Source organism: Sus scrofa, chromosome 6 (genome assembly GCF_054392235.1).
Source record: "Sus scrofa isolate SSC_HxYL_T2T_F1_AM1 chromosome 6, Sscrofa_HxYL_maternal_Yorkshire_Landrace_v2.0, whole genome shotgun sequence".
NCBI lineage: Eukaryota > Metazoa > Chordata > Mammalia > Artiodactyla > Suidae > Sus > Sus scrofa.
The window spans coordinates 66,837,623-66,851,363 of NC_139388.1; the positions used below are offsets into that span (position 1 = coordinate 66,837,623).

A 13,741-nucleotide genomic window follows, 5' to 3' on the forward strand; every position below is an offset into this window, starting at 1 on the left:
TCATTTATCGTTATGTAATTACTTTTTTCTCAAATTAGTGTCTTTGGCTTCAAGTTTGATTTGTTTGATGAACTGATGAAATATAGCTATCTGTAAGCTTTCCTCTGGTTTCCGTTTGCATGGAATTTTTTTTTTTTTTTTTTTTTTTTGTCTTTTCTAGGACTGTACCCATGGCATATGGAGGTTCCCAGACTAGGGGTCTAATTGGAGCTGTAGCTGCTGGCCTACATCACAGCCACAGCAATGTGGGATCCGAGCTGCATCTGTAACCTACACCACAGCTCACGGCAATGGCAGATCCTTAACCCACTGAGAAAGGCCAGGGACCGAACCCGAAACCTCATGGTTCCTAGTCGGGTTCATTGACCATTGAGCCACGACAAGAACTCCTGTGTGGAATATCTTTTTGACTTTCATAAAGTCAAAGGGTCAGTCCAACAATAGGATATATAATATTTGTTAACATTAATGTATCCAACATAGGAGCAACTTTTTATATAAAGCAAATATTAACATACCTAAAGGGGGACAAAGACTAGTATAATAAAAGTAGGGTCTTCAATATTCCCACTTTCAACAATGGATAGATCATCTAGTCAGAAAATCAATAAGGGCATTCCCCTTTTGGCTCAGTGGTAATGAACCCAACTAGTATCCATGAGGACTTGTATTGGGATCTGGCGCTGCCATGAGCTGTGGTATAGGTCACAGATCTGGCTCAAATCCTGAGTTTCTGTGGCATAGGCCAACAGCTGCAGCTCTGGTTCAACCCCTAGCCTGGGAACAACCATTTGCCCAGGTGTGGCCCTGAAAAAGCAAAAAAAAAAAAAAAACCCCAAACCCAAATGTGTTCAGGAGAAACCTGTTTAGCCACCAGATCCCTGGACTGGAAGTATTCTGTTCCTCTTGGACATGGCTCCATGTTGTTCCAATGCCCCAGTTACATCTCCTTGAATGGTCCTAAGTCCTCACTGTGGATGTGTGCAGTATACTTTTTTTCTTTTTCTGCACATCCATGGTATCTGGAAGTTCCTGGGCTAGGGATCAAATCCAAGCCAGAGCTGTGACCTATGCCACAGCTGCAGCAACGCTAGATCCTTAACCTACTGCACCAGGCCACAGATCAGAGACTGAACCAAGCTGGATTGTAAGCCACTGTGCCACAGCGGGAACTCTTGTGCTTATTTCCTTTTTAAGATTTTTATTTTTTCTATTATAGTTGATATACAATATTCTGTCAATTTCTGCTGTACAGCAAAATGACCCAGTCATACATATATTTATTCGTTCTTTTTCTCACATTATCCTCCACCATGTCTGTGCTTATTTTTTAAAAGGAATTTTGGCTACTTCACTTTTCTTTAACAATTTGGAAGACAGTGAAACAACCAAGATTTTTTTGAACTTCATTTGTTCTTCAATGATGTGACTTCTCTGTCTTAAGAAATAATTGTCTTTAACAATGGAATAAATTCTTTTCTTTTCTTTCTTTCTTTCTTTTTTTTTTTTTTTTTTTTTTTTTTTTTGACAATGCTTGCAGCATGTGGACTTTCCCAGGCAAGGGATCAAATCCATGTCACAGCAGCAACTTGAGTAAGTGCAGAGATAATGCTGGATCCTCAACCTGCTGCCTCTATCTTGTTTTAAATATTCAGAAATATTTCCTGAATGTCTTTTGAGCTGTACATAATGCAGTGTCTACATATAGCATATATTTTAATCTGCATTATTAATATATTCTTGATCAGTTTAAGTCTACATATGCAACAATACCATGATTTGTATTGTGTTCTAATTTCCCTGGTGTAAACACTCCCACTGTGGCCAATTTTTAATCAGCAACATGGTGTTACTGAACATGGAGTTGGGAATAGGTGTCAGTAGTGCACAATTGTATTCTAAATTTGTGGCATAGTCATACAGTAGCTGCAAATAATGTCTAGAACATAGAAAATAATAAAAAGTAAAATGGTTAGAAGTTTTTGTTAATTTTTAAATGTTTTATATCAGTATAATTGACTTCAACTGCATGCACATAAAATGTCTTTTTTTTTTTTTTTTGGCTGCACATGTGGCATGCTAAAGCAATTGAGCTCAAGCCACAGCAATCACAATGCCAGATCATTGACTTGCTGAGCCACAAGGGAACGCCAAAACAATTTTCTTGTTAAGTCATCATTAAGCCATAGTTTGATGCTTGTCACAGGTGAACTAAGAAATTACAAAGACTAGAAGAAGTCACACCCGTTTATATAGTCAAGCAGATACCATAACATACTTATATTCAAGATAAACAGTAACCAGTAACTAGTCCTCAAATAAATGGACTTGACAGAACAGTAATTGAGGTGATTGTTAGGTTTTTTACTTTATCCAGAAGAAAGTCAAGCATCTCTTTGACTGGTGGTAGTTTTCCAAATTGTAACAATTTGAGCGCTGAGGTTAGGCTCCTAAAGAAATACAAGTTAGGAGTTCCCGTCGTGGCACAGTGGTTAACGAATCCGACTAGGAACCATGAAGTTGCGGGTTCGATCCCTGCCCTTGCTCAGTGGGTTAACGATCCGGTGTTGCCTTGAGCTGTGGTGTAGGTCACAGAAACGGCTCGGATCGTGTGTTGCTGTGGCTCTGGCGTAGGCCGGTGGCTACAGCTCCAATTAGACCCCTAGCCTGGAAACCTCCATATGCCGCTGGAGTGGCCCAAGATATGGCAAAAAGACAAAAAAAAAAAAAAAAAAAAAAGAAAAAGAAATACAAGTTAGGAGAACTCTCTCCCTTGACATTTGCACTTCAAAAAATGGCTACCAGGAGTTCCTGCTGTGGTGCAAGGGAATTGGTGTCTTGGGAGTGCTAGATGCAGCTTCACTCCCCAGCCTGGCACAGTGAGTATTGCCGCTGCAATGGGGTGGGTTAGGTAGCGAATGAGCCTTGGTTCTGATCCCTGGCTCAGGAGCTCTATATGTGGAGGGGTGGCCAAAAATGGAACAACAACAAGGCTACCTGATGTTTCCACTTTATTTATTTATTTATTTATTTATTTATTTTTTATTTTGTTGTTGTTGTTGTTGCTATTTCTTGGGCCGCTCCCGCGGCATATGGAGGTTCCCAGGCTAGGGGTTGAATCGGAGCTGTAGCCACCGGCCTACGCCAGAGCCACAGCAACGCGGGATCCGAGCCGCCTCTGCAACCTACACCACAGCTCACAGCAACGCCGGATCGTTAACCCACTGAGCAAGGGCAGGGACCGAACCCGCAACTTCATGGTTCCTAGTCGGATTCCTTAACCACTGCGCCACGATGGGAACTCCTGATGTTTCCACTTTAAAGAGGTGGCTACCAGATTCTTAGAAAGACACTCCTTGGTCATAAAGCAGGAGGAAAAAAAATTCCAGCCAACAAAAGGACTGGTTTGTGGGTCATAGTAACAGCACAAAACGGAAAATTGGAAAAACCATATAATACTAAAAAAAACCCTTAAAAGAGGGTTTTTTTAATCACATCCCACGGTTCCTATAAATAGTGATCACAATAATGTCTATAATTCTTTTCTTTCTTTCTTTTTTTTTTTTTTTTTTTTTGGTCTGTGTCAGTGACATTTGCAAGTTCCCGAGCCAGGGATCAAACCTGACCCAAAGTAGTGACGATACCAGGTATTTTAACCAGCAAGGAACTCCTTAAATATTTTTATTCTCTAGCATATGAGATTCACTAGGCCTGAAATTAGGTCTTTCTGCTGCCCCTCCCGATTAGCAAAGCCCGGCCTTTCTGGAGTCAGGATGACCACTTTCCAGCATCCCTTCTTGAGCCGGGTGGAAGAGTTTCCGGTTGGTCAAGAACAACACTCATAAACCATCTTTGGAGCCCTGAGAACTACATTGTCCAGAAGACCCTGCGCCGAGTTGAGTCAATGAAAGCTCAGGGTGAGGCGTTTCTGGGCGGATTCCGGGTAGCGGGGCGGGAACTTCCGGCCTGCTGCTCCGTGAGCCGTCTCTGGGGCTCGGGGTCTGGTCTGACTGCAGAGCTTCGTGTCGGGATCCGAGCGCAGGGACCCGAAAGGTCTGAGAGGAGGCGCTGTCCCTCGGTACAGAGGTGAAGTAGGGATGCCCCACTCCTGACCTTGGATAGGGCGGTCCTGCTCTAGCTCTGCTCCTCCGCTGCTGCTCCCACAACAGACTCAGAGGCAGCAGCTTCACCGAGGTACCGGCACAAGGTAAACACGTCTTCCAGGCCGTCACCACTCTCGCTGCAACAGATGCTAAGGCCCCGAGTGCCCAGCGTCTGCTCGTTGCCGAAATTTGACCTCTGCCCACCAGCTCCGAATAGGAAGGGATCCAGTTTTTTGGCAAAGGAGGCCACCGCAGGCTAGTGCCATAAACACTGCGCTGTCCTTTGGAGAAGAATTGCAGGGAGTTTTATAGTCTAAAAGGAGAAAAAGAGGATTTCAGACAAGAATCAGGGTTGGGGCAAACGTGCATTCTTCCTTTCTGGGGGGATCTTAGGCGATCTCGGTGTGATCCTGATGGTGGTCTTCAGGGTTATCGCATCTTGATTCTTACTAGAATAACAATACTTGTGGGAAAGGCATATTTAAGCAAAATGTTGTGATTTTTTTTTTTTTTTTTTTTTTTTTTTTTTTTTTGCTTTTTTAGGGCTGCACCCGGGCCTATGGAGATTTCCAGGCTAGGGGTCCAATCGGACCTGCAGCTGCCAGCCTGCATCACAGCCACAGCAATGCTGGATCCAAGCTGCATCTGCAACCTACACCACAGTTCATGGCAATGCCAGATCCTTAACCCACTGAGCAGGGCCTGGGGTCAAACTCACATACTCATGGAACCTAGTGGGAATTGTCACTGCTGAGCCACGACAGGACCTCCTGAGTTCCATTTCTTGTGTTTTGGTCTTGCTGGTGGGTAAGGACTGGGGTAAATGCAGTCATCTGTGAGAGTCCTTGTGCCTGGCAGGGAGACCCTAAGGGCTGGGGTTTTAAGGAAGGGTGAGTAGAGAGAGCAGGGTTGCGACTGTTGAGGGGGCAGATGGTGCGTCACAGATTCTAATATAGTCATTAGACACTGTGATGCTTTACAGAATAATTGCTTTCAGTAGTTTAAGAACATGTCTTGAATTCTTTTTTTTTTTTTGTCTTTTGTCTTTTTGTTGTTGTTGTTGTTGTTGTTGTTGCTATTTCTTGGGCCGCTCCCGCGGCATATGGAGGTTCCAGGGTAGGGGTTGAATCGGAGCTGTAGCCACCGGCCTACGCCAGAGCCACAGCAGCGCGGGATCCGAGCCGTGTCTGCAACCTACACCACAGCTCACGGCAACGCCAGATCGTTAACCCACTGAGCAAGGGCAGGGACCGAACCCGCAACCTCATGGTTCCTAGTCGGATTTGTTAACCACTGCGCCACGACAAGAACTCCCTCTTTTTTTTTTTTTGTTATTATGTATAATGTAATGGACACCTGTACCCTACTGTTTAAAATTACGGAGTTCCCGGAGTTCCCATCGTGGCTCAGTGGTTAATGAATCCGACTAGGAACCATGAGGTTTCGGGTTCGATCACTGGCCTCACTCAGTGGGTTAAGGATCCGCCGTTGCTGTGAGTTGTGGTGTAGGTTGCAGATTCAGTTGGGACCCCAAGTTGTTGTGGCTCTGGTGTAGGCTGGTGGCTACAGCTCCAATTGGACCCCTAGCCTGGGAACCTCCGTATGCCTCGGCTGTGGCCCTATAAAAGTCAAACAAACAAACAAACAAAATTAAGGAGTTCGCGTTGTGGCACAGTGGTTAACAAATCCGCCTATGAACCATGAGGTTGTGGGTTCGACCCCTGGCCTTGCTCAGTGGGGTAAGGCTCTGGCGTGCCATGAGATGTGGTGTAGGTTGCCGACGCAGCTGGGATCCCGCGTTGCTGTGGCTCTGGCATAGGCCCGTAGCTACAGCTCTGATGAGACCCCTAGCCTGGGAATCTCCATATGCTGCAGGAGCGGCCATAGAAAAGGCAGAAAAGACAAAAAGTAAATAAATAAATAACATTACCCCACCAGGAGAATTTGCTATTAGTTCTCTCTAAACCTGGTGAATGACACACACACACACACACACACAGCCTCTTTTTGAGCATTTAGTAAAAAAAAGCTTACAATTGTAGATATATTTCTCAAGGACCTGAGAGCTATTCCTGTGAAACGCAATCATCAGGAACCTCTGTCTCTCAGCCTCTTTGGAAGGAGAGAATCCTGATGTTCACGAGACCAGCTGTCAGACACAGCTGCACTAATCATCCTTTGATTTCCCAGCCCTTCGTGATTTCTCAGTCCTGTGACTACTGAGCTGCTTTCAGTTGCTGGGAAGTGATGATGGTTTCTTTTATGGTTGCTGGGGCTTTTCTATAATTGGGAATGTATATTGTCTGGAGAAGCAGTAAGCTATAGACATACAGTTGGTCCTCCATAGCTGTGAGTTCCACATCCCAGGCTTCAGCCAACCACCTGCTTCACCCTCACATCCAGAAGGGCCACCGGTACTGGGCCCCTTGATGTATAGAGATGGAGCATCTGAGGATTCTGGTGCCCAGCAGGCGGGGGCTGGAACCAATCCCCTATGGCTCCTTAGGGCTGACGGTCTATATAAAATGACATTTATTATAGAAATTGGTTACAGAGGCTGAGAAGTCCCATAATCTCTTGGCTGCAACCTGGAGAACCAGGAAGGCTGGTGGTATAATTCGGTCCAGGTCTGAAGGCCTGAGGACCAAAGGCCACTGGTGGAAATCCCAGTATCCAAAGCACCACGATCCAGGAACTCTCACGTCCAAGGGCAGGGGAGGAAGGGCTTGTTCTGCGTAGACGTTAGCGGCCAGTCCAGTGCATTCATAACAACCGTTTCACCCGAGGCTTCCCCATGAGATCAGCACGGGTTTTTTCCGGGTGAGACAGACACTGCATGCTCACCTCATGTGTTTGTCTCCTATTGCTCTCTTCCTTCTATATTTTCTTTTGGGGTAACTCTGATGATAGACCCACACCATGGGGTGATGAAAGCCTCGGGTGTCATCAGGCTCTTTGACAGTGACGTGTAAGTCTCTCAATTCTGCTTTGCCTGCTGGGCAAGGAAAACAGGTTCCAGGAGTAGGCTCTGGGTTATAAATTCCTTCTGGAATCTCCCAGTGTTTAGTCAACTTTATATATTTGCAGGCTGTTTACTCACCTGGGACATTTTGATTCAAAATTGACTAAATAGAGTTCCTGTCGTGGCGCAGCAGAAACAAATCAGTCTAGTATCCATGAAGATGCGGGTTCCATCCCTGACTTCACTTAGTGGGTTGTGGATCTGGCGTTGCCATGAGCTGTGGTGTAGGTTGCAGACACGACTCAGATCCCATTTTGCTGTGGCTGTGGCTTTGGCTGGTGGCTACAGCTCCGATTCGACCCCTAGCCTGGGAACTTCCATATGCCGAGGGTGCAGTACTGAGAGAAAAAAAAAAAAAGTATCAGAATGATCACAATGCTTTGTAGGAGGTGGTGACTGTGAGGGATTAGTCAGGTAGGACAAGTAATCATAACTTTATGATAAAAAGTGCTAGGTATGCAATTGATATTTCTTTTATTAAACTATATTTTAGTACCTCTTAACGTTTGTTTTAGTTGAAAGGGTTTGTTTGTTTGTTTTCTTTTGAGGGCTGAACATTTGGCATATGGAAGTTCCCAGGCTTGGGGCTGAATCAGAGCTGCAGCTGCCAGCCTTTGGCTGCATTTGTGACCTATACAGCATCGTGGCAATGCCAGATCCTTTAACCTGCTGAGCAAGGCCAAGGATTGAACCCGCATCGTCATGGATACTAGTCAAGTTCCTAACCTGCTGAGCCACAATGGGAACTTCATGGTTTTTTGTTATAAAAAGTTCTTAGTAGTGACACATAGACAGTATTTTAGTGGACAGCTTTTGGAAGTTGTTTTTTGTTTGTTTGTTTGTTTTGTGGCTTACAGAAATTCCCACATCACAGCTGTAGAAACAATGCCTAATCCTTAATCCACTGCACTACAAGAGACCTTCTAAAAGTTATGTTTGGTGGGGTTTTTTTTGTTTTTTTTTGTTTTTTTTGGTCTTTTGTCTTTTTATGGAGGTTCCCAAGCTAGGGGCCACATCGGAGCTGTAATAGCCAACCTACACCACAGCCACAGCAACGAGGGATCCAAGCCGCATCTGTGACCTACACCACAGCTCACAGCAACACTGGATCCTTAACTCATTGAGCAAGGCCAGGGATTGAACCTGCATCCTCATGGATGCTAGTCAGATTTGTTAACTGCTGAGCCACCATGGGAACTCCAATGTTGCCTGTATTTTAAAATGATTTTGTCTGTTTCTGTTTTCTCCAACAAGTAAGAAGAAAGTGAAACAACAAGGGCTTATCTTGGAACTTCTTCAGGATGTGACGTCTTTGTGGTAAGGAATCATTGTTAACAAAAGTGCATACATTTGTGTAGCCAAAGACATATTTTGATTTCTATGCATGAAGAGTTTTCCCCTTATTGTTTCTAGTAGTTTTTAATTACATATGTTAGTTAGAATTTTTAACTCTTACAAACCTTAATTTCTTTTTTCTTTTATTTTTTTAGAAACTTTAATTTCTAGTGAAATAAGTTAGCAATAGTGATCTGTTACATCGGCATTCTTTTTTTTTTTTGTCTTTTTGCTATTTCTTGGGCCGCTCCCGTGACATGGAGGTTCCCAGGCTAGGGGTCTAACCTGAGCTGTAGCCACTGGCCTATGCCAGAGCCACAGCAATGCGGGATCTGAGCCGCGTCTGTGACCTACACCACAGCTGACGGCAACGCCGGATCGTTAACCCACTGGGCAAGGCCAGGGATCGAACCCACAACCTCATGGTTCCTAGTTGGATTCGTTAACCACTGGGCCACGACGGGAACTCCTACAGCAGAATTCCTTAGTTGGCAAATTTATGAATACATTTCATAATGTTTAGAAGCATACACTTTTTTTTTTTTTTTTTTTTTGGTCTTTTTGCCTTTTCTTGAGCTACTCCCTCAGCATATGGAGGTTCCCAGGCTAGGGGTCTTATTGGAGCTGTAGCCACTGGCCTACACCAGAGCCGCAGCGATGTGGGATCCAAGCCGCATCTGTGACCCACACCACAGCTCACGGCAATGCCAGATCCTCAACCCACTGAGCAAGGCCAGGGATCGAACCAGAAGCCTCATTGTTCGTAGGCGGATTCGTTAACCACTGTGCCATGACGGGAACTCCAGCATACACTTTTTTTTATAGTATATTTTTTCAATCTGTCAGAGGGCATATTTACTAATAGACCTAAATATCTTGTTTTTTTTTTTTTTTTTTTTTTGCCTTTTTAGGGCCACACCTGTGGCATGTGGAGGTTCCCAGCCTAGGGGTCTAATCAGAGCTGTGCCTGCTGGCCTACACCACAGCCACAGCAATGCCAGATCCGAGCTGCATCTGTGACCTACACCATAGCTCACGGCAACGTCAGATCCTTAACCACTGATCGAAGCCAGAGATCGAACCTGCGTCTTCATGGATGCTAGTCAGATTCGTTTCCACTGACCCAAGATGGCAACTCCTGAAAATACAGTCTTAAATGTGTGATAGGAGTTCTGTAGCTCAGTGGCTTAAGGATCTGTAGTTGTCACTGCAGTGGCTCAAGTTACTGCCCTGGTGCATGTTCCATCCCTGGACTGGGAACTTCAGTATGGCAAGGTTGTGGCCAAAAAAGAATAAAAAAGGCCACCAAAAACCAAATAAAAAGCTATAGTTCAATATAAAGTAAAAATTAAACTTAAAAAGGAGAGCAGAAAGGGAGTAGAAGAGATTTTAAAGAAATTTTAAAGAACCACTGAGGGAGTTCCTTAGTGGTTAGAATTTGATGCTTTAACCACTTTGGCCCTGGTTCGATCCCTGGTGTGAGAACTGAGAGCCTATATCAAGCTGCGCCAAAAATGAATAAATAAATAAACTAATAAATATTTTTAAAAAAATCCACTTCCCAAAAGGCAATGTGTAGGGATATTTATGGGATAATGCTAAATGGAACAGGGAGTGGTGAGGAGGGTGACAAGGTAATTACAGATAAGATAAAGGTGCAGTAATTGTCATTCTGCATAGGTAAAAGTGAGCTGCAGGATTCTTAGGGCACATGGTCAGAAAATGTCAGCATTAGCATGTTCTGAGGGTGCAGTTTTGGCCTTCTGACATCAAAAGTTAGTTGAAGGGTGGGTGCTCAGTCTAAAGCAGCTGTCAAACTGGACACAGCTGTCTTCAATTTCCTAAAAACACTTCTTGCGCCAAGATGTTATTGTTTAGGCTATATGATGCTTAGAGTACATGCAAATTTTTGTAAAATCAAAGTGAGTTTGTACACCTATAAATGTAATAAAATTCATTAAGTGATAAAAAACCCAAAATGTGTTTGATCATCAAGGGAGGTTATAGTTTATTATTTATTGATGACTAACTGATAACTACCCTTGGTTTCAGTAGTATTCAAATGTTATTGGCAGTCTTGGCCCACGAACACAACTCTCATTTACTATTTCCTCCTTACCAAATAAGTTAAATAAATGAGCTCAACATCCATAAAGTTAGCAGACACAATTGTTACAATTCAAAGAAAGCCACAAAACAAAAATTACCTTTTGTGAAATTGAGAGGACTTAGTTTGGCACTTTCTGTTTTGCCTCCTCTTCTGTTGATTATGTTGATTCTTGCTTCCACTTCCCAAAATGACTGATAATATAGGCAAGGGAAACGTTTTCTGTGGGAACTAGAGGCAAAGCTCCTGCTTGTCCACCTGCTTCAAGGCCGCTTAATACCCTTCTAACTTGTTTGCTTTTCTGTCATGACCTTTATGGAATCTTATTTTCTTCTTCCTGACCAACCATCCTGAAATTCACAAAAGTGAGTAACACTTCAGGCCACGTGCATTTGAAGAGCAATAACAACATTTCCAGCTGTGTATGGACTCATTTTAGGTCTGAACGACTATGGAACGATATCAAATAATAGTTTCATCCTCTAGGAGCCGGCTGAGCTTCATGGAGTGTGAGATAATGTCTATTCGCTGCCTTTAACAACGAGCAGAGGTCCTAGACCCACAGTCCAGTCTTCCCCAGAAGGCTGCCAAGCTAATGCCTTTGGGGACAGCCTCTAGAGCGCTGCGGACTACATTACCCAGAAGACGTCAGGAGGAGAGGCCGCCGTTACGAACCAGTAATGAATCAGTGAGGAGTTTCTGCGCGTGCGCATCCCGCCGGGGCGGGACTTCCGGCGTCCTCTTTGTGGCGGTTGTTTTCGCTCTTCTAGGTTCTGTTCCAGCTCCGGGGGCGTTGTGTCAGAATCGAGGTGACGAGACCAAAAAGGTCCGAGAGGAGGCGCTGTCCCCACGGCACAGAGGCGGGTCTGAGGTTTCTGTGACGCCGCCCGGAGTGTCCCACACCTGGCCCGGGATAGGGACCGCCGTGCCCGCGTCCCCCTCCTCTCCCGTCGCTTCTGGCCGGTGTCGCCCGCAGAGCCCGATGGCGGCGGCCGAGTCGAGAGACCCGCTTCAGGTAAACGCTCGTCCGCAGGCCCTCCCCGCCCTCCGCCACCAGACGCTGAAGTCCCGAGGGCGAGGTACCTGCAGCCAGGGCCCCGGAGTCCAGGACGGCGAGGCGGTCGTGGGTGCCGCCCTATTTCGACGGACGGTGTGACGGCGCGTGGGAGAGGGTACAGGGGAGGGACCCGCAGGTGCAAAGGCTCGGAGGTCAGGCTGAGCCCCGAGGATTCGGGAAACCTGGGGCCCATCAGATGTCTGCAGGAAACAAACACCGCGAGGTGGAATCGCGCCTGGATTGGCAGAGGGAGCGAGGACCCTGGGAGCCATGGAGGGTTGTGAACTGGCTGAGAACGGTCTGGGTTAGGGCTTTAAAAGTTTTCAAAAATCTGCCCAGAGAATGAACGGACTGGAATGGGAATGACAAATACAAAGAGACACAGGATCTGGTGAGAGGCAGCATTGAGGACTGAGGCGCAGAGGTTAGTCAGCTCGAGGGCCCTGGTTCCAGGGCTGGGTGGAGATACACGGGAGTCCCGCCCTCATGGGGCCCAGCCTTGGTCGCCCTCCCCTTCCCTCCAGGTTGTGAAGGTTGAAGAAGCCTTTAGGAACCTACATAAGGCAGCCGAGGATGTCCCAGTTCTCATTGTTTCTGGTGGCTAAAGTGGAACAGACGTTAGAGGCGAGGCACACATTCAGGGCTCTCGCTCTGGGGTCCCTGGAAGGACTGAGGTAGTACTAGATCACGTTTGATTTTGTTAAGCACTTTCTGGTTGCCATGTTCCAAGTACATGAGTGAGTCCAGAGAGAAGCCTGTGGTGTGGAGCACGGAAGTGGTAGAGCTGCGGGATTGCAGCTGTGGGGCCTGAAGATGTGCACATGGACGAGTGGGAGTTGAGGGCCCATGGGCCCAGGGATTGGGACTTAAGGGTAAAGATGACCCCATGTTTGTCTGTGTCGTGGAAACACAGTGTGGGAGACCTCAGGGGAATTGCTGTGGAACACATGGTGAGGAGGTGGATGGTGGGTTTTCAGAGCCAGAATGTTTAGGGTTTCATCTATCCCATTCATGACAGGGTGGTGTGACCTTTGAGGACATTGCCCTGTACTTCTCCTGGGAAGAGTGGAGGCTTCTTGATGAGGCTCAGAGATGCCTGTATCGTGATGTGATGCTGGAGAACTATGCACTCATATCCTCACTAGGTAAGGCCCTCACCCTCCTCAGTGACCTGGACCACGCTCTCTGTCCTGCCTCACTCTACTCTCCCCAGAGAGTTCTTTGTCCTTCTTTTTTTTTTTTTTTTTTTTTTGGTTGTTGTTTTTTTGTCTTTTGTCTCTCTTTGTTGTTGTTGTTGTTGTTGTTGTTGCTATTTCTTGGGCCGCTCCCACGGCATATGGAGGTTCCCAGGCTAGGGGTCGAATCGGAGCTGCAGCCACCGGCCTACGCCAGAGCCACAGCAACTCGGGATCCAAGCCGCGTCTGCGACCTACACCACAGCTCAGGGCAACGCCGGATCGTTAACCCACTGAGCAAGGGCAGGGACCGAACCCACAACCTCATGGTTCCTAGTCGGATTCGTTAACCACTGCGCCACGACAGGAACTCCCTCTTTGTCCTTCTTACAAATGTACCTTGAGCACTGCTTGTTCCCCCAGCTTTCTGGATGGTTGCTGTGGAAGCTGCAGATGGTTTATGTGCACTGCCGTCTTGTCTCCCTGTAGCCCCAATACAGTCTGTCCTCACCCTTCATAAGGCTGGATTTGAGGTCAGTAGTCTTGCAGTAAGGCTAAGCATTCCCCTTTGCTTGCCCTTTCCCTGGCTAGTGCATGTATCCAGGTCCATGGCTTCTCTTTTATTTTTTTACTTAAAAAAGTTTTTTTTGTTATAGTTGATTTCAAAGGCACTTCTGTGTCCCAGGTTTTGTTCCCTTTTATTTTCTGACATTTCTTGCCTATTCTGGGAATCGTAGGCATTGTCTTGTTCGTAGCTTACCTGGACCATGGCTATTTTTCAAGACCATCTGTTTTGGTTCTCTTTGTAGTGTTTAAATCTTTTTTTCTTTCTTCCAGCTTTACTGAAGTATAATTGACAAATAATACTCTAGGTATTTAAAATATACAAAGTCATGATTGTGAAATGATTACTACAATCAAATTAATTAACACATCCACCAC

At 45.8% G+C, this 13,741-nt stretch overlaps 2 protein-coding genes across 3 annotated transcripts in view; both read left to right on the forward strand.

The window, feature by feature from the left end:
* The window catches only part of LOC110261339 (zinc finger protein 444), a 996,914-nt gene that overhangs the window by 440,156 nt on the left and 543,017 nt on the right, over positions 1-13,741 (forward strand). The gene's annotated exons all lie outside the window — the stretch shown is intronic.
* LOC100737218 (uncharacterized) overlaps positions 3,984-13,741 on the forward strand; it is a 67,612-nt gene continuing 57,854 nt past the window's right edge. For both annotated transcript variants that reach the window (XM_084962294.1, XM_013998888.3), the window contains exons 1-4: positions 3,984-4,207; positions 8,380-8,442; positions 11,054-11,582; positions 12,643-12,769. In XM_084962294.1, coding sequence (XP_084818420.1) covers positions 11,163-11,582; positions 12,643-12,769 — 547 coding nt within the window. In that variant the 5' untranslated portion in view covers positions 3,984-4,207; positions 8,380-8,442; positions 11,054-11,162. The remainder of the gene's footprint in view (positions 4,208-8,379; positions 8,443-11,053; positions 11,583-12,642; positions 12,770-13,741) is intronic.